The 27,364-nt window shown below is 40.3% G+C and overlaps 1 protein-coding gene across 2 annotated transcripts in view; it reads left to right on the top strand.

Annotated features, from left to right (window-relative positions):
- fhit (fragile histidine triad diadenosine triphosphatase) overlaps positions 1-27,364 on the top strand; it is a 383,478-nt gene that overhangs the window by 293,923 nt on the left and 62,191 nt on the right. For both annotated transcript variants that reach the window (XM_028576358.1, XM_028576357.1), the window contains exons 6-7: positions 5,631-5,660; positions 21,982-22,050. In XM_028576358.1, coding sequence (XP_028432159.1) covers positions 5,631-5,660; positions 21,982-22,050 — 99 coding nt within the window. The remainder of the gene's footprint in view (positions 1-5,630; positions 5,661-21,981; positions 22,051-27,364) is intronic.

Below are 27,364 nucleotides of genomic sequence, written 5' to 3'. Positions count from 1 at the left end.
ATAAAACACCCTGTGTAGACTCTCGATCGTACAGTCACCTAAAGGATTATTAGAAACAACTGTAAGATTTTCGTTAATGCAATTATCTAATCAACCAATGACATGGCAGCTGCTTCAATGCATTTAAGGGTGTGGTCCAGGTCTAGACAATCTCCTGAACTCCAAACTGAATGTCAGAATGGGAAAGAAATGTGATCTAAGCAACTTTTATCGTGGCATGGTTGTTGGTGCCAGACGGGCTGGTCTGAGTATTTCACAATCTGCTCAGTTACTGGGATTTTCACGCACAATCATTTCTAGGGTTTACAAAGAATGGTCTGAAAAAGGAAAAACATCCAGTATGTGGCATTCCTCTGGGCGAAAATGCCTTGTTGATTTTAGAGGTCAGAGGAGAATGGGCCGACTGATTTTGGCTCAAATAACCACTCGTTACAACCGAGGTCTGCAGCAAAGCATATGTGAAGCCACAACACAAACAACCTTGAGGCGGATGGGCTACACCAGCAGAAGACCCCACCGGGTACCACTCATCTTGGTGTGACATGATATAAATGTATAATATTTTCAGGATCTTTGGCCCTAACTCAGGAAATATACAGCAATCACACCATAGTAGTTATTCATATAACCCTGTTATTCAAAAAGGATAAGTAGTCATTTTCTCCTGTGCTGTGCACCGTTTGTTTCAGGCCTTCCAAAACCAAAAAATGGTTAAATATCTGATGGCCAGTTTATTATGTCTACCTTTTTTTTGTTATTCAATCTTCTGGCTAAATATTATTTGTACATTTGAGTTATCAGTTCAGTAAACAATACCTTTTTTGTTAAAGAGTTTTCGGGGGTCAGTTATTCCAATACAGCACAATAGATTTGCAGGTTAAAAGTAGGGTGGTATATGACTAATCCAAAATAGGTAACCTTCGTGGTAGCTACCTTAAAGAAACGAACCCAAACACCTCATCATTCAACTGTAAAGTTACTTATTGCAGCTTGGGCATTGCACTTGACAATGCAAGCTTGTCAAGTCAAATATCCTAAATGGCTTTAATAGAAAAAAATGTTTGACGCAACGTGATGCATCGAGATATCGAATCGAAGACCTGATAATCGTAATTGAATCGAATCGGGAGATCAGTGAAGACGAACCTCTAAAAGACACTCAGGGATTTTCTCATAAATGTTAAAATCATGAAAACCAGATCATCCCATTCATCAGAATTTCTGTCAGTAAGTGGAAAAAAAAAATCTTAAATTTTCTATTTCAACATATCAAAGTAGAAGTTTACAATTGTTCATGTCCGCCTCAATACAATAGAGGCACATGTCATTATGCAAGTCACTAGTCGCTGTAATTCTCCATACAGTGACTGCACTGTAAGAAATGGGAGACCAAACACACAGGCCACATTCTGTGTAGGAATGCATTCTAAAATTTAGCTGAAGGGGATCTGAGGCTTTAAACGTGGGGTATACTCGCTGTAGCCGACCTATGTGACGTCATGGGAGCGCCGTAACTGTTTATGCTCCCGCGAGTAGTTGCAGTCTAATCCTGAACAGAGGTGGCGCTAGTGAGTAAAGGCTACCAGCTTTGCTATTTCTATGGACTAGAAGAAGACGAAAAAAAGGTAAACAATGACAGAACTGGCAGCAGTGTTGACGTCAATACTTCAATTTGATTCAGTGACCTACTTCGTTGGGTCAAGCCTTTCATTCGCCATAAAAGAATCGCGAACGCTGTGTTTGAGCTATGTTACGGGTTACTGGTTGCACGGCCTTCGTTGTTCGACTGCTCATGACGGTTTTCCAAGATAGCGGCCGCATGTAAACATGAACGCTACAGTATTTATAATCTATCTTTTTCCTAAACTGTCACTACACTTACAAAGTTCGCAATGCTTCGGGTTACATGTAGGGACCCTCATTATGCTACCGTTGAAGTGTGGTGCTATTTTGAGCCTTGTTAATGGTATAGAAATAGCGATTTACCATCTGCCCCGAAAGCTAGCGTTAGCAGCTAACCACCCGTTTGCGGTTAGCTTGTTTAAAGCTAGAGACGCATTAGATTAGCATGAAAACATGTCCCAGAGAACGTTAGACTCGGTACACAGATGTTATTAACCCCTAGCTTAATTTTGCGCTGGAATTATCCTTTAATTACTTGCCTCCCTTCCTTGTGTCTTAGTCCCTCCGACCGAAGAGGATCTCCTTCAGCAACACGGCTTCCGGGAAGGCTGCTCTCCTGTTTCCTCGCCTATAGCTCCTCGATGATCCCTCCTCGATGCTCGCTCCTCGGGGCAGAAATAAGAGCTTTCACACGGCCTTCACCGAGGAGGGATTGAACAGACAGTCTGCGGTTCAACCTAATAAACTTTATTCTGAAGTCTTGTGGAGATCCCAAAATTTCCCAAAAATTTATGAATTTGACCAGACACAGAAAACATTGAAGTCTTGAGTGCGGACTTCAAAGAATCAGAATGCTTTATTGATTCCCCTCAGGGTAATTGTTTAGTTCTAGTTGCTCCCAGTCAGATTCAAGGTAAAATAAGAGTAAGAAAAGAGCGAGTCAATAAGTGGATCAAAGTAAAATGAGATTAGGTGAAAAAGATTGTTTTACAAATACTATTGTAGTGCAGTGTGAACATAAACAAAGTGCAGTGTCAACATAGTTTGAGATAGTTTGGAACAAGAGGATACTATCATACTGTGTGGAGCAAAATATTTTTTATGTCCCAAAATAAATCCACTTAAAACAACATTTTAAAGGGTAATAGGTTTTCAATGGGTTAAAACAGAATCAAGCAGATCAGTGTACTTGAATCAAGAAAGAAAAAGTTATTCATATTTGAAAAATGTGTCTCATTGTACTCGCTGGAAGTTAATTAGAATTTTAAATCTTAAGAAAAGACCAATGGCCTATTGGTGTTTTTTTTTTTTTTTTTTTTTATGGATGGGCTCTGCTGCCGTATGATGGGAGCTAAATACGGAGCTTACTCTGACACCTAGACAGGCTCTGGTCCCCGACTGAATGGCCTTGTTCTGCATAACCACTGATATATATGGTAATATCAAAATGGCAGTATAGCTTGCTCTGCGGTCCTGTCAGAGAAAATTGTTTTGCAGGGAATCTTTGCCTGGATATCATTTTCCTTGACTGGGGAGGTGATGAGAATTGATGATGGGAGATTAGTTGTGACAGTTCCCGGGTTCCAGCCGACACATTAAAGGGGAACTCTCTGCAGGAGGGGGCAACTGTTCTCTGCAGTACGCCACTCCTGTGACAAATAATAATATCACACAAGTCAACCTCACTTGAGGGAAAAAAGAAGAAAAAAAAAAGATCTTTGGATTGGGGACACAAAACGCAAAAAAATTTCCTAGATCAGTGTTAAATAACACGGGAGCTCATCAGAGTTCTTTTTTTTTTTTTTTTTTCTTGCCACACTGATGTGTGATATGAACGAGACACGTGCAAATTCCAGTCATCATCTGCTGACAAATAAAGTATAATCCCAGTGAATGTGATCACACCTAATATGACTATGTCTGAGAAGAAAACGCATGTTGAAAGGGTTTCATTGTCAGCAGATGAAGAAGTAGTTGTGCTCCGGAGCAGTCACTCTCGAGGAAAGAGAGAGAAAAAGAGAGATCAGAACACTTTCGCTCTCTGCCTTTTTATCTGATAATTCCCATTTAAGTAACGACCGTGTGTGTAATAACTGTGCCAGCACTGTTAGAAAAGTCCGTAGAGCTACGGGCTAATATACAGTGTTAATATGATGGAATTTTCTGTAATGATTTTTCACAGGTGTTTTTCCATATTTTGATTTTTGGATGAAAAGAAATGTCCATTAAAGGGTAACTACCATTTTTTTTCAACCTGGACCCTACTTTCCTATGTTTTTCTGTCTATGTGACTGATGGGAACAACCATATTTTGCAGTGGACCAGTATTAAGCGAGATCGCTGCAGTCGGCAGTGGCGAAACAAGCTACAATGTAACGTTAATAGGGCAATTATCCAGCTTGTGTTTACCTTCACAGAATATTCTAAGTGTCTGACAACATTATGGAAAGGAACCCTTCAGAGATAGACCTTTAAAATCTCTTTGAGACCTTTCTGTTCAACCACAAACAGCTCTGAGGTCGCTAGCGCTAAACCCACCAGACTCCATTTAAAAAAGCAATACTTTTAGCTTGTATAGAGCCAACATATTTTCATGTAAATCGGTAAACTATGTGTTTATTGTGATGGTTGGAAAAGTGAAAAGGCAACCCAAAACAAAGTGTATTTTACGATGTTAAAATTACTGTTTATTTACATCTGGTGGGTTTAGTGAATGCAATTTTGCGGCTGTTTTTATGTTTAAAAAAGGATCTTACTCTTTAACAGAAAGTTCGACCTCCTTAGAAATCTTTTCCATAATGTTGTCAGACACTTAGAATATTAATCTGAGCCTTTCAGTGGCAAAACGAGCACTTTTGTGAAGGTAAATACAAGCTGGACAATTGCCCTATTAATGTTACATTGTAGCTTGTTTCGCCACTGCCGACTGCAGCAATCTTGCTTAATACTGGACCAATTTCAGAGATTGTTGTTCCCATCAGTCACTTAGCCACATAAACATAGAAAAATAGGGTTGAAAAAAAACGGTAGTTACGGTAGAGAATATTTTCAGTTTTTTTGATTAACAGAAATGTCTGTAAACTTAACTGAAAAGGTGCTGGTAATTTTATGGATATTATCTGTTTTTCCACTGATTTTTTTTTCTTACAGTGAAGCAGAGTGAAAAAACATGAATTTCCCATTTGCAGGATACATAAAGCCATGTCTTCTTCTGCTTTTTAAATGTTGTGCTTTATTGGAGGACAGTGAAGTTTTTTACACATTCATACAATCATTTGATCCAGTGATAATATCCAATTATTGAGTCCTTTGACCAAGCAAATGTTTAGTTAGTGCTTTAGTTATCAGCAGTGGATATTAGAGGATAACAAATACAGTTTCAGTGAACCCCGCAGATACATTCATAAAAATGTACATTTAAGAAAAAAAGGAAATTGGTTCACACATACAAAACCTATAAACATAGACGCCCGGGTAGCTCAGTTGGGAGAGCGCGCGCCCATATATGGAGGTTTGCTTCTCAACACGGCACTTTGCTGCACTTCGTTCAGCTGTGCTGTCAAAATAAAAGGCCTAAAATGCCTAAAATATCTTTCAAAAATAAACATATGTTTTGTAGACAGCGTTGAATATGCTGAATGGTGATTTCTGGAATGCATTTCTACATTTTTCTTTCTTTGATCTATATCTTTCAATAGAAATAGTGTATGTAATCCATGTATCTACTCATATGCGTATTACATATTGTATATTACATATATATATTTATAAGTGTAAAAAATATACTAATTAGTCTTTTTGTCCCTCCACTGGAAGAAAAATTAAATAATAAATGGTCATAGAGAAACAAATGTCAGCACAGAAGGAATGAAACAATCCTTTTTGTTAATCGGAAGAAAGAAGTTAGGTACTGTGTCTCGACTGGAATTAAAATGTATCTGAATTATTGATGTAAATATTTCTGAATTCCCAACTCTATTCTAATTACCTCTGTCTGTTCCCACCAGGACGGCCCTGAAGCTGGACAAACTGTGAAGGTGAGAAATTAATAATTCACCGCCTTTTTAAATATGTCATGAGTCCCCTGCAACAATTAAATAATCATCACATTTGTGGTGCGTAACTCTTGCCAGGGCTGAATAATTCAGGGATCTTCTCGCTAAAAGGTTTAAATCATTTTTTTGGTTTGGTTGGAGGCTGTATGGAATGATTCCGGTGACTGACTGGGGACCCACCGAGGTCTAAGGGTTAAAGTGAAAGGGACCCAATCATTAGCAGTCACTGCAGCTCAGAGCTCTTCTCAACCCTTCATACACTGCTACACTGTACTATCCGCTACCAGATATATATATCTCATTCCATTGCATTCATTTTGAAGACTCTTATATCGCGTTAAAGAGTAGGCTTAAAGGCCCTGCAAGCATTTTTCTCTTTCAGTTTCTTACTGCACAAGGGTGTGACGTGAACACAAATTATTTTCTTGCCAAAGTTGAAAAAGTTCTGATTATTTCACATGAGAAATGTGTGTCTGTGCTTGGGTTAGTCTCCCCTGTTCAGAGAGAGAGGGGTCTCTGTTTATTGGCAGACGGACACTGGGACCGCAGGCTTTTTGCTCCATCCTTGAGCGCAGCCGTTCTTTGCAAGTACACCCACGTTTGCCTGTTTAGACGTGGTCGGACGACACATCGTATAAACTAGTTTGTTTCAAGACTACCTAACCCTGACGTTCCAAACATTAGAACTGAAATTCATTACTCTCGCATGTACGTTGGTGCCCCAGATAGTTTGTTAACACAGAACCATCTGCAAAGCAGGATTTTTGGAAAAGGGCAGGCACATACAGTCACGGAGGTCACGCACACCCAAACCACGCCCGCAGCTGACAGTAGCACCTCACCGGACGCTGATTGGTTCGGTCCGCTGGTAGTTCCCGACACAAACGCATCAGGTTGGATTTCCGTGTGATATGTGATCCCGCGATTCTCCCGTGATTTCACGATATCCCGAGAATTCAGCTGTTGTGCATGGCAACTAAGTCCCTCCACACGTATGGACCGTTTCAGAGCTGCAAAGACTAATCCATTAATGGATTAGTTGACAACTATTAAATTAATCGCCAACTATTTTGATAATCGGTTCGAGTCATTTTTTTACGGAAACAAAAACGAAACAATAAATGTTCTTAAATGTGAATATGTTCTAGTTTCTTCTCTCCTCTGTGACAGTAAACTGAATATCTTTGAGTTGTGGACAAAACAAGACATTTGAGGACATCATCTTGGGCTTTTGGGAAACATTGTTGCACATTTTTCACCATTTTCTGACATTTTATAGACCAAACAAGTAATTGATTAATAGAGAAAATAATCAACAGTTTAATCAACAATGAAAGTAACCGCAGAGCTTGTATTTTTGCCGGACGCCGGAGAGCTCCGCAGCAATTCAGCACACGGCAGATGGAAGTGCGGGACAGGAAGTCGAGCACAGAAGCAAAGTAAAACATCCCCTTAATTTTCAAAAAAAAATAGACCGTGCTCACGGCGGATCATATTTCCCTGCACTACACCTTGAAAACACAGCGCAGAGTTGTTTCCCCTCTACTCCTCTGGATGGAACCTAACTGTTGGTTTTGTGGTTCTATTCTACCTGAATGTATTTATTTTATTTATTTATTTGATAGGGACAATGCTCATTGATCAACAGACAAGTTACTTGCTGTAAACAAGCCAAAGTTAGCTACAAGGGCTAGTTTCCATCTGTTGTCCCTAGCCAGGTCTTAACAGGCCCCCTAAAATACAGAAATCAATACAAATACACTATAAATCTAATAAATACAGTAGCAATGTAATAAATACAGCAGGAGTTTTAAAACAATATGAATATACCCTCAAACAGACAATATGTTGCTCAACTCATCTAATCCAGTCATGGCCGCAGCCGTGCGGCAAACAAATCTGGACCCGGTGGGTATTGACAGACGGCGGAGCACGGAGCCGACACGCAGCGGAGCCGGTCCGCAGCCGTTCTGCATTCAGTGGAAATCGGGAGTAATTGTTAGTTGCAGCCCTAAACAATATAGGCATGTGAATTTGCCTCTAAACTGATGTTGCTATACATTACTGCTTGCTGAATCAGCCCCCAAAGTGCACTAACTCATCCTTCAGTTAGTACCAAAGGCAAAGGTCACTCTGTCCAGCACAATGTTTTCAAAGCCACCCACAGCACTCTCCCTTTAAAAAAAAAAAAAAAAAAAAAGCAATCTCCACTGTGTGCCCTAAGAGAACAATGTCTTTTTAAAAGATCTTTATTTTTCCATTTCCACAACAACCCCCATTTTTCATCTACCGGTTGTTTAGGATGAAATGGCATTCATCTGGCAACACAAACAAGGTCAAAGAGTAATGCATTTTTGCTTGAGTTCAGTTAGATTCACACCAGCAAGTAGGTAATATTTTAGCGTTATCAGAATATCAGCAGCTCTGAAATATTCCTGCAGGCCCGTCCGTTGAGGGCCTTCACTGCAGGAAGGCACACGGTGGGAGCAGTGAATCAAGGCGGTAATAAAGGAGCAGTTTCCCACTGAGCCTTAACTCACTGAAATAATCTACATATTTTATCAAGTAATTTGAACACAAAGCAACTCTTGATGTGTAGACCTGTCTGGTCTTTTTATAAAAACAGATTATCATGGCGCATGTAGCACACCTGCTACAGTAGCGGCCCAACCCCATCTATCAACTAGGTTATTGCAATCAGGTGCCTGCGCGCCAGCAATAAAAGTGGTCCTTTGATTGAATAAGAGTGAGGCAAATGTGCTCTTATAAACTCACTGCCTGGAGTCGCACAGACACAAGACAAATCTTTGCGTTTTGAATGATGGAATTGGATTTTATTTCTGTCTGCTGGAAAATGCAGAAGGGATTATAGTGATTTATCATGCGGGGGTCTATGTATAGATCAGGCTTGTTTACTAAGCAAGCCTGGCTGTTATATATGGGTGTTTTATAGATAAAGATGATTAGATATAATATGCACCGAGTTGATTTTACTGAATAAACCCACAGGAATGTATTTTCTTAGCAGTGAATATGGGAGGCTGAGACAGTCAGTCAATGTCTTGCAAGCTCTGAGTTTTATTTTGATAGCCACTTATGAGATGTCATTGCTTGTTTGTATCAATTAAGAAATAGCTCCAGGATTAGGAACATGCTTAATTTGAATGACACAGAAAAAATTATGCACGCGTCTATATCATCACGCCTGGAATACTGTAATTCTCTTCTTACCCGTTAAAACTCCCACCCATTCTCACAAATGTAACTTATCCAGATCTCAGCAGCTAGATTATTAACTAAGTCTAGGAGGTTATGTCATATCACTCCAATTTTAGCATTACCGCACTGGTTGCCCATTAAGTTTAAAATATTTAAAAATTACATAAATCTGGCTTAGATCGGCTGACATCACCTCAGTTTTTAAGTGCCTCCTTAAAACTAATTTTCATAAGATGGCCTAAACTTAACCATGTTTTCTTTTCCGTTATTGCATCACTGCATATTTCCTCTTTTTGCTTACTCTTCATGGTGTTTTATTTGAATTTCACTGCCATTTACATATTTAAATTAAGCTTGATTTGTATTATCATTTTAGTTTTTTTAATCGACATCCTATCTTGCACTTTCACTGTTTTATGTGTGGGCTCAGCGCTGCTTGAAATCTGTGCCCTCATGTTCTAATTTGTGTACGTCATGGGGGGCTTACATGGGTTTCTGATTCCTACTGTAATTAATATTTAGTACTTTGTGCTTAATGCTTAAAGTGCTATATAATTTAAATTATTATTTTCAAGTACAAGCGGCCATAGGGTGAGAAGCTCAGTCATCCGTGAGGAGCTCGGAGTAGAGCCGCTGCTCCTCTGCGTCGAAAGGGGCCAGTTGAGGTGGTTCGGGCATCTGGTAAGGATGCCTCCTGGGCGCCTCCCTAGGGAGGTGTTCCAGGCCCGTCCAGCTGGGACGAGGCCTCGGGGAAGACCAAGGACCAGGTGGAGGGATTATATCTCCAACCTGGCCTGGGAAAGCCTCGGGATCCCCCTGTCAGAGCTGCTGACCCCGGGACCCGACCTCGGATAAGTGTATGACGATGGATGCATTGAAGGATATTATTCTTTTCAGATATAACCATGGATGTATGATATTAACTGGATGCTGGATCCGAAAATTGCGCCTATTCACTTTAATGGAGTTGCTCGCCTGGAGCATTTGCCAAAAAAGTTTCAAGGCTTCCAGGTTTACTTCAGTGATACGCGACCTACTGAATATCCACAGTAGTGTGGGTCTGGCTGTCCCCGCCCGCCAGTTCCCACTCGGCCCATAGACTTTACAGGTTTTTAAATCGCTTTTCTTGGCTGGAGGGATGTTTCTAAAATATAAAAAGTCATAACCGACCTTGTTTGCAGTTTGAGGTGTCCTGGCAGCATCTCTTTTACAATGGTGGTCTGTGGGGAAAATCCTTTTTGGGCCCTTGCAATGGACACTGGAAAATATTTGTTGAAAAGGCTGAGTGCACTTCCTGGGGAGCTGGGTGTCGCCAACAAGTGAGAAGTGACTTGGCGTGTATATTCGCCATCCAATCAGCAAATAATTTAACGATGTGGAAACTTGCTACCTCTTCAAACTCCTGAAGATTTGTGAAGAAATAGTTCCAAGTCTTTAGGAAATGATCTGCTTTCTGAGTGAAATGAGAAGATGGATATCACGCTCATGTCTTTGTGTTACAAACGGAGCTGGAGTCAGCGTGTGGTAAGCCAAGTTTTGCTAAAAGACTGGAAGCACGGAGCGTTAGCTAGCCCGGCCTAGCCTGTGTAAAAAAGAAAAACTTCTACCAACAACTAAAGCTCAAGTTCCACCTGGCCTGTCTGCGCTGCGCTAAAAATACGCGTCAGGTCTATTTTTTGGGACATTAAACAGGGAGTGGAAGGGATCAAAATCGAGTTGGCCGGGCAAAACGCTCCGCATGGGACGCTCCTGGTGTGGTATGACGCGTGGCGGACGCCGGAATGTGAAAGATGTCTTGATTACTAGATTCAAAAGAAATGTAAACATGACAGTTTTATAGATTTAGTTGGAGTTGTGTGCCATAGCTATTTTTTGGAGACAGCCCAGTGAATTGACCGTACTTAGCTTCCTGGATGAAGTCTTGACATCACAGTGACGTTGTCAGCCCCTACACAGACCAAAACCAAAATGTGCCAACGGCCTTAATTGGCAACTGCCGCTATAGCTGGGGGATAAACTGTTACGTTAGCTGTTAACCAAAGTTGACAGCTCTACAGTGTGTGTTTGAAAATCTCTTTTTTCTCTGTCCACATTACAATGTGAGATGAATGTTTCAACTCAGGTGGTCCCCTGACTTTTCCTCCCAGCTCCATCATCAAGTCATTATTTTGTGTTAGTCTGCACAGCAACAGACTAAACTAAGATATCAACATGGTAGACATTATAAACATCAGCGCGTTAGCATTGTCACTGTGAGCATTGAATGGTCTGCCTCACAGAGCAGCAAGTATGGTCGATTACCCAAGATCTTTCCCTAACCTTATCCAAGTAGTTTAGGTTGCTTTCACACCTTAACAGTTTGGTCCGTTGAAAGCGAAACCTGGAGCGTTTGGTCGGATAGTCCAGTTTTTTTGGGGTAATGTGAAAGCTCATTTGATTGGTTGTTTGGTGCGGACCAAACAACCAAACTCTGGTCCACTTGAAAACAGGGGGTCTCTGTTTTCTTCCAAGTGCTCTAGAGTTCAGTTCACTTTAGGTGAGAACCTAAACCGACCCAAATACAGGAGAGTGAACTGAAAACAATATATTTACTAGCCTGCAATTTCAACCTTGCACAAAGTTTACAGACTTATATATGATTTAAGGGATAATAACTTATTCATAACCTATTATGAGCATACATCGCTGGTCGTCTGTGTGACAACACATCCTCATCTCCCTCTCGTCAGGGCCCCCCTCTCCATCACTCGCGGTCTGTCAACTGCTCAAATTGTTCGCTTTCTTCTAAAATATTAGAAACACCAATGCAGAACCAGAAAACCCAAGACGTTATAAATTTGGTGTTTGACAAAGTGCAGTGTGCACGCAAACTGAACCAAACGAATCGTTCCGAGCCTACTGAACTATAGGTGTGAAAGCACCCTCAGTTACATAGTGTTAACCGAGTCTAACATCACCACAGTCTGCCTTATCTGACACATAACCATCTGCGGATGAAAAAAAAATTATCATTTTAAAAATGTTACATTGAATGTTCCGCAAAACAATTCCAGGGTCTTCACTCTGTCAATTAAAAGACATAAAATAAGACTACGTATATACATTATGCATAGAAGATTTGTGTTATTTTCCAGTGAAAGTGAAGTTTTCTTTGATAATTCAAAGTCTACAGCTTCTTCCCAATGACCACATAATTAAATCAAGCTCCATTACAATTATATATTATATTTTATATCTTTTATATCTATTTAGGGAGATATAAAGAAAACAGATGGGTAGGTGGAGATGTTTAAGTGTGTGTTTTAGGAGGAATACTGGAAATCCTGTGGGTTATAGTGTTTGTGCCTGCTGAGTGTGTTCAAGGGCTTTAAGCTCTTTGTCATACAGATTTGATGCATTGTTGGACATTCTTTCAGCACTCGTTTATTCTCTGCTGTCCAGCTTTGGCTGCTTTTGTGGTCCACACATGCTGCTGGGTAATAGTGAAATGAACAGTTGGTCAGGCCATAGACGATCTGCATGCAGTGATTGGGTTTCATACAGTTCTACTGATACAAAAATATAGTTTGGTTTATCGCTACTTCAATATATTTAATGTGAGAAGATGTCCGTTATATTATGCTAATTCATGCACACAAATTATCAATTAGAGGGACCATATTAAGTAATTCAGTTGCACAAGTTATTCATTTGCATGCACAAATTACACAACTGTTTACCCCGCTACCTGCAGGCTAATTATATTTCGGTTTATAATGCAAATAATCCTCTGCAAGCAATTTTCTGGCAGTAAGTGTCAGTATAATGAAACAAGACAGAAAAGTGCAAATGTCTACTCAGGCATGAAGACACCTGAGACACTAAAGTCTGGAACTCTTAAAAGAAGTTGATTTCTAATTGTGTAATTGGTGAAATTCTCTTACACCACTTGGAGATTTGTGGTCCTCCTAAAAATGCCAAAATACATTGTCTGTACATGCCCCACTAGAACAACTACTACCATCAGCAGACAATGGGCCTTTCCAAAACCGTTACAAATCACCGTTTTAGGATCTGACGCTATAGTTAATGTTGGGTTAGGTTTAGGCACAATAACCACTTGATTAGGTTTTGGTTAAAGGGTGTGGGGATCTTTTTTTTTTTCCTTTTTCCTTTGTTCACACATTCATCCGCCCAAACCTTTAGATTTAGGATGGAGGACTCATTGGCAAAACTACAAACTATGACATTATATATGCCCGTTTAGTGATTAAAAAGTAAGGTAACATCCCACTAGTCACTAAATTTCTTTAAAAATCAAATCCTAGTTGTTTCTTTGGTTTTGAGCCATTGATTATTGTGGGCAGTAAAAACTACATTGTAAAGCCTGTTTATTCATTTATTTATTCAGCATCTACAAAGTTTAGTATTTTCACATATACTTAAGTTTTGGTAAAATATGTTGCTGTTGAGGCTCACCCGTTCAGTAAATATGAGGAGAATTTAACATCAAACACATCTCCACTACTTTGCGTGATCTCTATTGTATCTTGAGTTATGAAACCAGCCTGAAGTCATCCTCGTCCTGCTATGCAGAAAAAGTTATTCAGCAGCTGAGTAATCCCGATTCATTTCCCAACAGAATTGAAAAGGAAAATTAGCAAAAAGATCAGTGAAACTTGAACTTTTCCAAACAAGAAGGATGAGATTCTCATGTGATTTACTGAAGAAATCCACTTTGCTTTCAGGTGATGTGGGTGAAGGGGGGGACGTTGTGGGAAGAATCTCACTCTTCTTGTTGCTAATTAGGGCTCTCTAGGAGACCTTCTTCTTTCCCCTTAATGGGGACCACATCTGATTGTGACACAGTATATTTGCCTGCCTGTCAAGCTAGATTCCACCTAAGTCCCTTATATTCATATGGCTGCTATTTTCCTTGTTTGTTTCTGCAGTTGCAGATTAATTAAGAGACGTCTGGTTTGATTATTTGGAGTGTGCACCACTGCTTCATCTTGTGCAAACATTGAGCAAATACGCCGTCTAACTAAGACTCCCCTATCGGTGCAGTTGATGGGATGTGAACGTGTGGCTTTGCATGAAGGACGTTGTGTTTGAGTGCACATAATCTTCAAGCAGTGCATGACTGACTAAGGACATGCAGCCTGGGGGGGGGGGTTGCTCACCCAGAGGCCCGACTGAAGGACGCTGCACAGGAGCTGACAGTGAACACTCAGTGTCAAGGACGCAAAGTGTCTGAAGACAGCTGCAAAGTAATGCTGCTCCAGTACACAGAGGAGAGTTACGTTGAACATACTTAAAAATAAATAAATACAAATTTAAGAGGTATGCTCCTGTATTCTCAGTGCTAGCACGGCAGGCTTACCTTGCACAGCAGCCAGATTCACGATATCGCGAGATTTCGCGAGAATCAGGGGACCACATATCACACACAAATCCATCTTGTCAGGCTTCAACCTGTCTATATCCGCGACGTTCCAATTCCGGGATTGCTCCGTTGCCGCCGGAAAGTCCACCGGATGTCACTCTTTTCGGCCGGATGTCCCTAACCTTCCCTTGTCTTTGTGTTGGACTTTTAAACTCCGGTGGATTTCTGAGGACTATGGTTGACCACTCCTCAGATCTCTGCAGGGTAAATCCAGACAGCTAGCTAGACTATCTGTCCAATCAGAGTTTTCCGTTGCATATATATATATATATATATAGCGGACCAAACCAATCACCGTCCGGTGAGGAGCTGCTGGCAGCTACGGGCGCAGGTTCAAAACAACCTGACAGACGGATGGTGCATCCAATCACCTTGTAACGACTTATGAAGTCTTTTTATCTGGGGAGAACACAGTTATAAAATGGTTCCTTTCATTATATTATCAAGGACTGGCTGATTTATGTTTTTTTAATACTGGATGATATATATTTTTGGTGGCACAATTGTTCCAAAATGGATTTCTAGCATCAAGAATTACTGGAAATGAAGCCGAATGCCTCCTTTTTATCAAGCGAGAACATGTTGTTATTTCCAGCAGCTGCTGTGGTGGAGAGAGCTGGCAGGGGGGAGGTAGAGCTCCGTCTCACCAGAGGTGTGCCTCGCAGATATACTGTACACACACTCTGCACTGTTAGTGTCTTGGAAAAACCCACTCAGGGGTTTAATGCCTTACTTTAGGGCATAGATACAGTGAAGGAAATGCATGCTTCTTCCCCCACCTTCCACGCTGAGCTTGAAAAAGCAAAAACATTTTCTTGTTGTTGTGATTTAATTTAGTCTAGTTGAGTTAATATTAAAAAATGCAAAGTCAAAGATGAATTAAATCATTGGATGTTTTTCAAGAGATTACAAGTTAATGTTGTGTGTAAATGAAAGAAACTATAATCCGATCAGTAGTAAGTGCAATAATTGCACAATGTTTACAGAATTCCACAAATAGTGAAATTATGAATGCACTTCTCTCCTCTACAACAACAACTTTTTGTAATCATATCAAGCACTTATGTTCTAAAGACATCTCTAAAGATTTGAACTGAATATATTTGAAATTTCTGAAAGTGTAGATAACATTCATGAAAGAAAGCACATCACTTTTGCTTCGATTTACACATTATCATTAGAGAATCTCCACATTGTTGAGATGTTTGTTGTTAGACATTGTTTAAATGTGAATTATCTGTTTCCAGCTACAATGATAGTGCTATGGTGACCTTTATTGTACCGTGGTTGAGACAGCTCTACGGCAACTTACTGAAATGCCTACATACACAGCAGGGGGGCACATTGTATGGGGTCTATTTATGCCTCCTTTCTTCTTTTGTGTATAAAGGATAAAGCTGGCAATCTTCTGGCAATCTTTTATGTTTCTCTCATTGACAACAAAGCTCATACCAAGATCAGAACCAAAAATGTGTTATTCTGTCTCTCAATACTTTCTGACTTCCCTGCCCTGTCTGTTGCTCTCAGCCCCAAGCCCAATGATTTCTACTGAAGACGTAAATCTTTCACAAATGCATTGATTCCATTTTTGAAAGCAGCTTAGTGATTTTCTAAAACAGCAGGACACTGTAGTTTTTAGCAAATGTTACCAAACAGGAAAAAGCATTTCCTGCAGCAGAAGGGTCTATGTGGGAATGCGTGAAAATGAACTACTGTGTTTTCATGGTAATTAAGGAGCATGTTAGTCAGGGCAACAGTGATTACCTTTACATGCACCTAAGATCCCGTTTTTTGCACTTATTCTGGAAAAAACCATATTCCGACTAAGCTGTTTACATAGCTAATGAAAGTGAATATTCCAGTAATATTCCCGTTTACATGTAGCCGTGCAAAATACGATTTTTTCAAAGTTCACCAGGAGTTGTTGGACCGTGTGAACACAGCCTCCCTCTTTCATTCCTTCTTAAAAAGGTCACTGTTGTGATGTGATGTTTGCCTTTCAGTTTAAAAGTAGCTGTTTTTCTCCTTTTCTTCAAGGCAAACAGGCAAGAGGCCGTAAACTGTCACAAACTGCCGTAAAACCCTGATTGATAAGGCGATTCTGAATGCACTGCATACATGTCAAAAGAATGCTTCTAAAACCTGAATAATACCGGAATATCCCACATCCCTTTTTAGAAAAAGCTAAATTCTGAACGGAATATGCTGTGTACATGACCTGCAACACATTTGGAATAATGTAATGTTTGGAATAATAGTGGAATATTAGTGTGCATTTAAACATACTCAACAACAACAACAATGGGGCTCTATGGCACCGCTAACACAAAAATCTTTACTAGGTAGACAAATGGCGGTTGATTTGATTTGCGGAGATATGCGAAATCGGCAAACTTTGTGACTTCGTATGTCATTTTCAGCTGTATCTGTAACATTTCATGATGTTAAACGACTTATCTGACCTCTCTACTGTGCTTACTTTCTGTACTGTAACGCTTTGCTAGCATCTTTGATATATTAGATATACATACATATACATACATACATATATAATAGCATCCAACATGCATTTTAGATGACTGAGATGAGAGTGTATTCAGTTGTTCTTTGTCCCCGTTGCTCAGCGCTGTTACATTTTACGTACAGTACACAAGTTTTCTACCCGGAAGTTATTGTCAACAAAAATTGTGATTGGGTCTATAGCGTATCAGGCTTTGATCCACACACACCACATGTTAGTATGATACATTCATTCTTGGTTTGGCTCTGTAATGATAATAAAAATATAGAATATTACTAGACTTTCCCATTATGCTGCAATGCAAGGAGCTCTCCCATTCACTTTGATATTGGTCAAAACTACAACAGGTTGTAAAAATTGTGCAATATTCCTTTAAGCATGGAGAACCCATGCAATGGGCCCCTTGCCGTAAATGTCTGGAACCTGCCACAAACACACCAACACTGCTGCGTCAGGCCACTATAATTTCCCTTAACACCCATGCCACCCTCCCAGTTGCTGGTATGCTCATGCACGTTATCAACACACGTGCATGCACACACACACACACACACACACACACACACACACACACACACAGACAAACACAAACACAGACAGACACACGCACACACACACACACACACACACACACACACACACACACACACACACACACACACACACACACACACACACAAACACACACACACGGACAGTGTCCAGAGGCTGCTGCCTCATTCACTCAGCACTCATCTAGAAAGCCTGTGATAAATGGCTCTCCAGCCATGATGTGTTATTTTTTTCTGCTACAGAAGTTTTCCTCAAGGTAGGCAAATTTAATAATGCAGACATTATGTAAATGACCTCATTAAATAGAAAATGCATCCTAAAAAAAGCAGACGCCTCCAAACATGCTATCTTGTTTGTAGCATTTATAAACATTCATTCAGACTGCCTCCACAGTTTATCACGGTGTAGTAATGAAAAACGAATAACCGACCCACAATTAGGTTATTAGGCCCTTGATGATACATACACACAAACAGACCGCCACACACACACACACACACACACACCTCAGAACAAGGCCAAACATTGCATGTGGGGTTTATGGCACAGCACACAGCACAATATGGCTAATAGACAATAATGTAATACATATACTATATAACTAAGATCCTGTAAAACCTTGATCTTTAGGCTCTAAATTGTTGATAATATTACAAAGCTCAACAATTATACCATGTTCAGAGTGGACATACAACCTAACCTGATTCTGTCAATTATTACTTTTACATGCACATAATATTCCGGTTTTTGCCCTCATTCCGAAAGGGACGATATTCCGATTAAGCTGTTTACATGGCTAATGAAAGTGAATATTCCACTAATATTCCCTTTTATATGTAGCCATGCAAAATATGATTTTTTCAAAGTTTACCAGCAGTGGAGGACTTGTTGGACCGTGCGAACACAACCTAACCCTCTTCCATTCCTTCATTCACCTTCTTGAAAAGGTCGTTGTAGCGATATGTGCACATATCCAAAAATCTGTTGATATCCAAGTCTTTGATAATGTTTAAAATTAGCTGTTTCTCCTTCTTATCGGGTCTGCAGCCTTGCAAACTGTTGGCTGGTTGCTTTGTGTACAGTAGCCATAGTAACGCACAGAGCTGACCGTAAGCATAGGCAAGAGGCCGTAAACTGTCACAAACTGCAGTAAAAACCCTGATTGAGAAGCATATTCCCAATGTGCTCTAAATGGCTCTAAAACCGGAATAATACCAGAATATCCCACGTGTCTAATTCAGAAAATGCGATTTTAAGAATATCCAACCGGAATATGCTGTTTACATGACCTGTATCAAATTCAGAATATTGTCATTCAGAATAATAGTGGAATATTTGTGTGCATGTCAACGTACTCACTGGGAGACTGCTGGCCAAAACTGCAGAATAGAGCAGTATCAATCAAAGTAGGACATAAATAAGGCCTTTTTTCATTGGTTACATTCAACATATAAAAAAATAAACTCTTAAAAAAAAGAATTTGAGTGTAATATCAATGCTGCATTTCTAAATAAAGTGTATATTATTATTATTATTATTATTATTATTATTATTATTATTATTATTATTATTATAGTATATTCATAGTAGTAGAGCATAGAACAAAAGTGCAGTTTGGCCAAGTTCAGAGCAGACGCTGGGGACATTCAACATTATACATTGACAATCTAGTAGTATAGTGAAGCAGGGTAAATAAAAGAATGCAATAAGGAAGTGAAAGGCTTTCCTTCATGTAAAATAGAAATGTTAAAACACATCTAAACATAACAGTTTACAGGTCACTGCGCACATGTGACAGTATTTCAAAAAGTGTTCTTGTTATGATTAGGATTCATAATTTCCTTTTGTTTTGAGATTGCAGAGTTTCAAAGTAAAAAGGGTGATGCAAAAGAAAGATGTTACCACCCAGTAAAAACAACTGAGTGATGTTTTATTTGTATGATCATGGCTGAAAAATAATACGAAATAAAAAAATTCTCTGGCTCTAGAGAATAGAGAGCATAAATGTGCTCATGAAGACAAGTAATGTTTGTCTATGTACACACCAACCACCAAGGCAAATTCCTTTTGTTACTTACTTGACAATACATCCTCTTGTGATTAACTTTAATGGCAATATTAAATATACACGTTTCTTGCTTACAAGGTAGGGCTTGGGAACAAAAATCATAGTCACGATTATTTAGGTCAGTATTGAAATGACGATTGTTTAACACTCATTGACTTTTGGAAAGATGTTGCAATTATTGAATTAATTAATTAATTAATACAGGTTGCTCACCTGTTAGAGGTCATATATAGAGGTTTACTCCTTGACACAGCACCCGCGGGTTCAACTTCAACTTGCGGCCCTTTGCTGCATGTCATTCCTCCTCTCTCTTCCCCTTTCATGTCTTCAGCTGTCCTATAAATAAAGGCCTGAAATGCCCCAAAAAATAATCTTTAAAAAAAACACCTTGAACTGTGACATTTCCCTTAATACTTTTCCCGTTTTAATTTTTTTTTTCCATACTGAACACGCAAAGCTTAATGTGCAAAATAATCAGCTTTCTCAATCATATTGTTTTTGTCATCATTAGGAGCCGAAGTCGTAATCCAATTAACATTAATTGATTACGCAGCCCTAGTATGAGTTGAAATGCTGTTAGTCCACCGTACCAATATTTTTTGCACAGTCCATCACAAAGGTTTCAGCTGTTTTCAGAGCATTGAAGAATAATAGATACAAGGCCAACATTATCCTGATATATCCTCAGGCGCATGCAATGATGTCACTACTGTCATTCAAGCTTTGTGAGTCTGGATTTCCTGTTCATACCAGAGAAACTTTTTCAGGACTCTACAATGTTGAAGGCTGCACTTTGTGATGATTGAAGGGAGTGATACTGAGGATGTCAGTAGGCACTGAACAATGGCTGATCATTTTATTCATGTCTTATCTATTATGTGCACTTGTTAGCTGTATATTCATAGACACCATCATGCCCACTCAGCCGTTGCACCAAGGGCCTTTTAGTTATTGTTGATTCTATAGTCATTGTTCCCAGCATGGCAAGGCAGACTTTTTTTTTTTAACACTGTCAATAAAATACAAAGCTCCTCTGTTCCTGTGTGGGGGTTCATCCCGACAGCACAAAGACGTCTTCTACATCTTTACTTGAATTTTTCAGGCTAAGAAACATGGTAAGAATAGGCCTGTCCTTCACCCTCAAGACTATAAGTTTTGTAACATGTCATTTACCTCAGCCAGTCTGCACTAGCTTGGGTCCAACTGGTGTAGAACTTTGCAGCGAGGCTCTTAGCACGGGTCCAACTGGTCCCAAACTCTGCACCAGGTTCCATTAACCAGGTCTTACTGGTCCTGGAACCTAATGCAAGGGTCTTAGCCCAGGTTCAAATGGTCTATAATGCTACGATGAAACTCTGATTCTACATCCTATTGGTCTTGAACTCTGCAGCAAAGCTCTTAGCATTGGTCCAACTGGTCTCAAACTCTGTACCAAGGCCAGTTACCAGGTCTAACTGATCCTGGAATTTAAAGCAAGGCTCATAGCCCAGGTCCGAAATGGTCTATAACCCTGCAGCAAAACTCTCTTTCTACATCCTAGTGGTCTAGAACTCTGCAGCAAGGCTCCCAGCCTGGGTCAAACTGGTACCACGCTCTGTGTCAATGCCATTAACCACGTTTTGTGTCCATGTCCTCTAGAAGGGTTTTCTGATGTGATCGCTCCATTTGTTTGTGCATTCCACTCAAATCACTGTTAAAATATATATCTCCTGGTTAGGTTTTACAGAAACTGTGTGGTTTAAGTTACAATGCTTCAACATCATGCTTAAAAAAAACAACTCTTTTCCAATGAAAGTACTTGGCACTAGCTCCAAAAGTGGATAGAAGTTGCTAGATGACGTCATACGATCAATTGCATATTGGTCACGTCATTGTGAATCATGCTCATCAAGCTCAGAAATTATGAAAGGGGAGAGTGAAGAGAGACACTGTGCTGTTGGCAGAAGAGCTGTTTCTAAGCTTGATTACTTGCTGCTTACTGTCTCACCACACATTAACGTTAAGGCTCAACTCTGTGTACTGATAAGTATTGGAACAATGTGTATCAGGGTAAACAGCTTGTTGTTTCTGCTTTAGTGAGTGTAGCGTGTGTGTTTTTTTGCCAAGTGTGTGTTCTGTCAGATAAAGCAGTTTCTTAGGGACTTTACCATATCATAGATGCAAAGCAGTAAATAAAAGTTAACCATACAGACGGCCAGGTTTGTGACAGCAGGGGGGTTGACACCAGACGGGGCGAAGTAGATTAAATCCTTAAAAGCATAAAAATAAGGAGTCTCTGTGGTGTGCAGGTAGCACGCTTGTTGAAATGCACAGTCACCCTCCTGCGATTTGTGGCAAGGCAGTGACGCACCGCTCTGGCTTCACCGATGTGCTGTGAAGTAATGAAGACTCTCTATGGAAAGCGTCTCTGTCACATCAGTCTGTCAGCTCAACTCCCCAGTGAAAAAAGTACCTGTTTCTCTAGACCGAGCACCACATTTAAACCATGGCCTTCTCCTGTTTATTTGTTTGCTTACAGCACGTCCACGTCCATGTGCTGCCCAGGAAGGCGGGGGACTTTGAGCGGAATGACAGCGTCTACGATGAGGTCAGTTGGCAGATTTTAGACCATCCTAACTACTTTATGCCTGCAGATTGCAAATGCAAAAGACAACTTGTATCTGACCCATACTACGTGTGGCTGGACTACCATTCTGCTCATTGTCATACCATGAGTGGCATAGAATAGATGATAAAATATAAGCAGTGCTTAAAATAAACTATATTGCACACATCCGTATATAACACAAAACAACAATACTGATTAAACCAGCAATATTCATCATAGAACAAGAGCAGGTAGGTTGTGATAGTACTGTAAGTCAGTAGCAATTGTTTTCCCCATCCATCCAAAGATGCACTTTATTGTTTCCTCTGCAGATCAGCGTGGATTACATATCTTGTAAACAAACAGTAAATGTGTTTTAATTCCAATTCAAACCTAATTTGTTTTTAGTTTAGAGGTTATGATATACATCTTTTTTTCAATTATTGTCATTATGTGGCCAATATCTTCCTCGTTGTCATTGTTTTGGTTTATTTTGTAAAAAGAATATCAAGTTTAAATTCTTAAAGTGCCCATATTATGAGAAAATCACTTTTTCTGGGATTTGGGGTGTTATGTTGTGACTCTGGTGCTTCCACACGCATACAAACTTGAAAAAAAAAAAAAAACATCCATGCTGTTTTGAGTGAGATACGGGTTTCTGAATGTAACCTGCCTTCAGTCTCCCGGTGAGCTGTTCAACATCAGCAGGGCTTTAGACGTCACTAGCCGAAACAAGGTGGCTAACTGTGGCACGCTAGCACGTTCTGAGTGGCAAAACACTGCTACAACACACACTAGTTCACCATAATCTACAAAAGAACTACTTACATTTCAATCAGGGGAGACTTTGTTGCAGATATGCAAACCTTTATTGTACAGATGCATGATATGACATGTACAGTCTTTGGAGATTATACTCCATCATTATGAAATGATATAAATATTTAGGGGATTACAAAGCCAGAAGCTGATCCCCCGATGGAGTCTAGACACTGATGGTGGTGTGAGGAATCGGAATACCGAACCAAGGAGCCGATGCGGTCCTGACGGAGGAGGAACCAGGAACCGTGCACGTGGAAGACCGGAGGAGCAAGGGGAGGAGGAGGGTTGTGGTCTCAGCCTGAAATGACAACGGAGCAGCAGAGAGAGAGAGACAGGTTTAAAACCATAGACAGTATATGAACTGGACCAACAGATCCCGTTGCTCTGGACGAAGACCAGTGAAGGATATTAGAAGCACTTTTCAGGTGAGCGCTAGCATTACTGCGCAGCCTCCAACTGAGAGAGACAACGTAGATGTGACGTGGGCAACCTGTCTGAAAGTTGGAAGTCTTCTGGTAGCTGTGCCAAGAGAAATCTCAATCATTCCCAATCTTACAGAGACGGAGAGCGTAGGTATATGTAAGGAGATAACATAGGCACAGGCTAATTATTGCTAACTAACATGCTAGTTAACATTAGTAATTAAAACTAAACAGCTAATGTAAGTCGAAACTGCCTGCGAGCTTCTCCTGTACTGTACGGTAATTCTTCTACTATGCGACAGTAAGTCGCGTGGTTATGACACAATCGTTAGCCTATTTTTACAAAAACGTCTGCTACGGAGCCATAACATGAGGTACAAGGTAATGGAGCCTTTTATACTTTGTTGTGTTTCTTTAGAACTAAACAACGGACAAATAGAGTCTTTAAACCCTTCAGATGTAAAGTTATTCGCTGTCAAAGTGACGTCAAAATGAATGGCAGTCAATGGAACGCTAACGGGAAGTGATCGCTTTGTAGCATCAAAATGGCGCCATATGGAGGTTCGAGTTCTGAAGCGAAGCTTACCCCCTTGGTGTGAACAGTAGGTTAGGGTGGTTAAAGTTATCAAATTCCTACAAATCATCGACCGCTTTCCTTGACCTGTACACTCGTTCTCCTCCATTCCTCCTGCTGTAACTTGTGCGCTCTGGTGCTGACTGTCAGATCGCCCAGTGCGCGTACACACACACACACACACACACAGAGAGAGAGAGACACCTGTATTTAGGCAGTTATAGTATGCTGTGAACACTTATATATATATATATATATATATATATATATATAGTGTTTTTGTGGAGCTTCACATAGATTTGCATTATGAAAATTACATGGCAATGCTGTTTCCGCTGTGCTGTGCTGTGCTGTGCAGCTCTTCTCTGATCACGGTGACATGTTGGGATGTCATCAATGTTCCTTCCCTGAGCAACAACTGAGAGAAGGTCCACTTTTGGCAATGCATGAGCCCGAGACAGAGTGAGACAGCCGTTATGCAGTGGTGGGTAAAGTAAGGCAAGGGAATTCATTTATATAGCACAGTTCAGACACAAAGGCACTTCAGAGTGCTTTACACAAGCATAAACGTAAAAAGCAAATGCTGAATATCTTTATTCAAGTAAAAGTTTGCTTTTTTGTTAACAACAGGCAAAGGGACTGCCAATGAAAGCTTTTAAACTCACTTAATGTTCACTGTCCTATTTATAAAAAAAAAAATGCATTAAGAAGTAGCGTATATACTCTCAAAATAAATTACTCAAGTAAAAGTCAAAATCACCATTAGTGAAACACAGTGAAGCAGAGAAGTAAAAGTAGAGGGTTCTGATTGAATATAGTTAACACAATGTCTGTCAATATATCCTATTATAATCAAACTTGTTATTCATAGAGTAAATCTGCTTTCAATGCGCCTTGTATGGAAATCAAAGTATGTCTGCCAACTTGTGAAAGTGCTATGCAGGCTGCAGGTAGGAAGGACCAAAGAAAAATTCAAACTACCTGTACTGATACAGTACCATACTGAGTTTTAAAGAATCATATCGTCGAATCACGTCATATTGCATTAAATGACATTGGGTTGAATCAAATCATGTTGAATCACCCTGCAATGCAATAGAAGGGGTAATGGGATCACATGAGTAGTTGCTGCACATGTATCTTTAATGTATCGGATCGTTAGCGATGCTTCAAGATGCGTATCATCGGTTTCAGACTGGAGATGCTAGTACATAGGGGATTTAAAGCTACAGCCTTACTTTGTCTGGTGTGAACCATTGACATATATATAATGGACCAATAGACCCCGTTGCTCTGGACGGAGACCAGTGAAGGCTATTAGAAGCACTTTTCCGGTGATCTCTTGCTTTACTGCGCAGCCTCCAACTGACAGAGACAACGTAAATGTGACAAATAGAGTCTTTAAACGCTTCAGATGTAAAGTTATTCGCTGTCAAAGTGTAAAAAAAAATGGCGGTCAGTGGAATGCTAACAGGAGGTGATCGCTTTGTAGCAACAAATTGGCGCCATTGGAGGTTTGAGTTCTGATGCAAAGCTGACCCCCTTGGTGTGAACAGTAGGTTAGGGTGGCTAAAGTTAGCAACGTTTACATAGATGTTACTGATATAACTAGTCAGTTAGTTGACGTTATGTCTCTTCTCTACTTCTACTATAACTGCTACTGTAGGTTTTGTCACAAACACTTCAGTGGTTTCCCTACACAAGGTAAAACAAGTAAACCCATTGTTCCTTTAAAGGTCCCATGACATGGTGCTCTTTAGATGCTTTTATATAGACCTGAGTGGTCCCCTAATACTGTATCTGAAGTCTCTTTCCCGAAATTCAGCCTTGGTGCAGAATTACAGCCACTAGAGCCAGTCCCACAATGAGCTTTCCTTAGGATGTGCCTTTTCTGTGTCTGTAGCTATTGAGGAGGAGAGTGGCCTTGACCGACTGCCACTTTGCTCGTTTGAAAGCCATGATGTCTCTCTCTCTCATGGGTGGGCCAAATTCTCTGGGTGGGCAAAGCAGAGAAAGGGGAGGTAACCTTGCTCCTTATGACCTCATAAGGAGCAAAATTCCAGATCGGCCCATCTGAGCTTTCATTTTCTCAAAGGCAGAGCAGGATACCCAGGGCTCGGTTTACACCTATCGCCATTTCTAGCCACTGGAGGACCATAGACAGGCTGGGGGAATGCATATTCATGATTAAAAAAAAAACTCATAAAGTGAAATTTTCATGCCATGGGACCTTTAAAGATTATTTTTGGGCATTTTATGCATTTGCTTGACAGGACAGCTGAAGACATGAAAGGGGAGAGAGAGGGGGAATGATATGCAGCAAAGGGCCGCATGTCGCAGTCGAACCCGGACCCGCTGCGTCGAGGACAATCCCTCTATATATGAGGTTTACCAACTGAGCTATCTGGGCGCCCAAACTTGTTCCTTAGGGGGAGATGGGTTTGCTGTTTTTTGCTTCTTTTGCTCGTGGTTCCTTTCCACCTTGGATGGTTCATAAATATAATATCTATAAAGGTTGCCTATAAAAAGTTTGAATGCTTGTTGAACTGAGAATGACCTGCTTGAACATTAACCACCACCACTCTGCATTCCTGTAAATGGCAACGGTCACATTGGTGACCTCTTTGATGGCCATTTAAAAGTTGATGGGGCATCTTTGCTTCTTTTCCTGGCTGGTGGCACTCTAGCCAATCACCTAGTTCCCCTTCGCCCCCCACTAGGCAAAACATAAATATATAAATACATAACCAAGTCAAAAACAGCGGCGGGATGGTGGAACCATTTATCTTCTAGTGCCGCACAATTGGTATTGTTCTCCAAGAGCGAGCCTCCTGTGTGTTACCGCAGGAATTTGAAAAACACAATTCACTGCTAATGAGCCGATTCACCTGTGGCTCCTAATAACTTTAATTAAACATCTGAGAGATGAGTTTGAACAAATATCAGTGGGCTCTACAGCCCCCTGGAGCCTGGATCTCCAAGCCAATGAACCACAACACTTCAATAAGAAAATAATGAACATGCCTTTCAGGCTGTTTTAAATTTCACTCTGACATTTTGAATTTGTAACAAGAGAGTCTGTTGCAAATGAATATCAATGACTGGTGAGTTTGATATGAATATTCTAATAACCACGTTTAATAAAAAAGAACTTCACTATGCTTCCCTCATTGTGCCCGGGGGGGGGGGAGAAATGAAACATGCAGTTCCACAGCCAAGTCCCAGCAGCAAAATATAAATAGGTTTGTTTTTAATTTGCATGTGATCATAAGGGTTATTGTGAGAGCAGCGGCATCGCCGCCATTTATATTTTCCATGTCACAGCCACCAAATGAGAACATTTTTCTCTGAGCTGTTTTCTTTGCGATGAATAATCGCCCAGGGTTTGTTCCCCTCATACCTCACCACTGTTAAGTGTTTTATAGATTTAACACGTTTATCTGTTCATAAAGACTATTTAAGAGGCAATAGAACAGGTGAAGCTCTTTTCTCTCTA

The sequence above is a fragment of the Perca flavescens genome, chromosome 4 (assembly GCF_004354835.1).
Source record: "Perca flavescens isolate YP-PL-M2 chromosome 4, PFLA_1.0, whole genome shotgun sequence".
Taxonomy (NCBI): domain Eukaryota; kingdom Metazoa; phylum Chordata; class Actinopteri; order Perciformes; family Percidae; genus Perca; species Perca flavescens.
The sequence above is the reverse complement of the archived record's forward strand: the minus strand, read 5'-3'. Positions and strand labels throughout refer to the sequence as shown.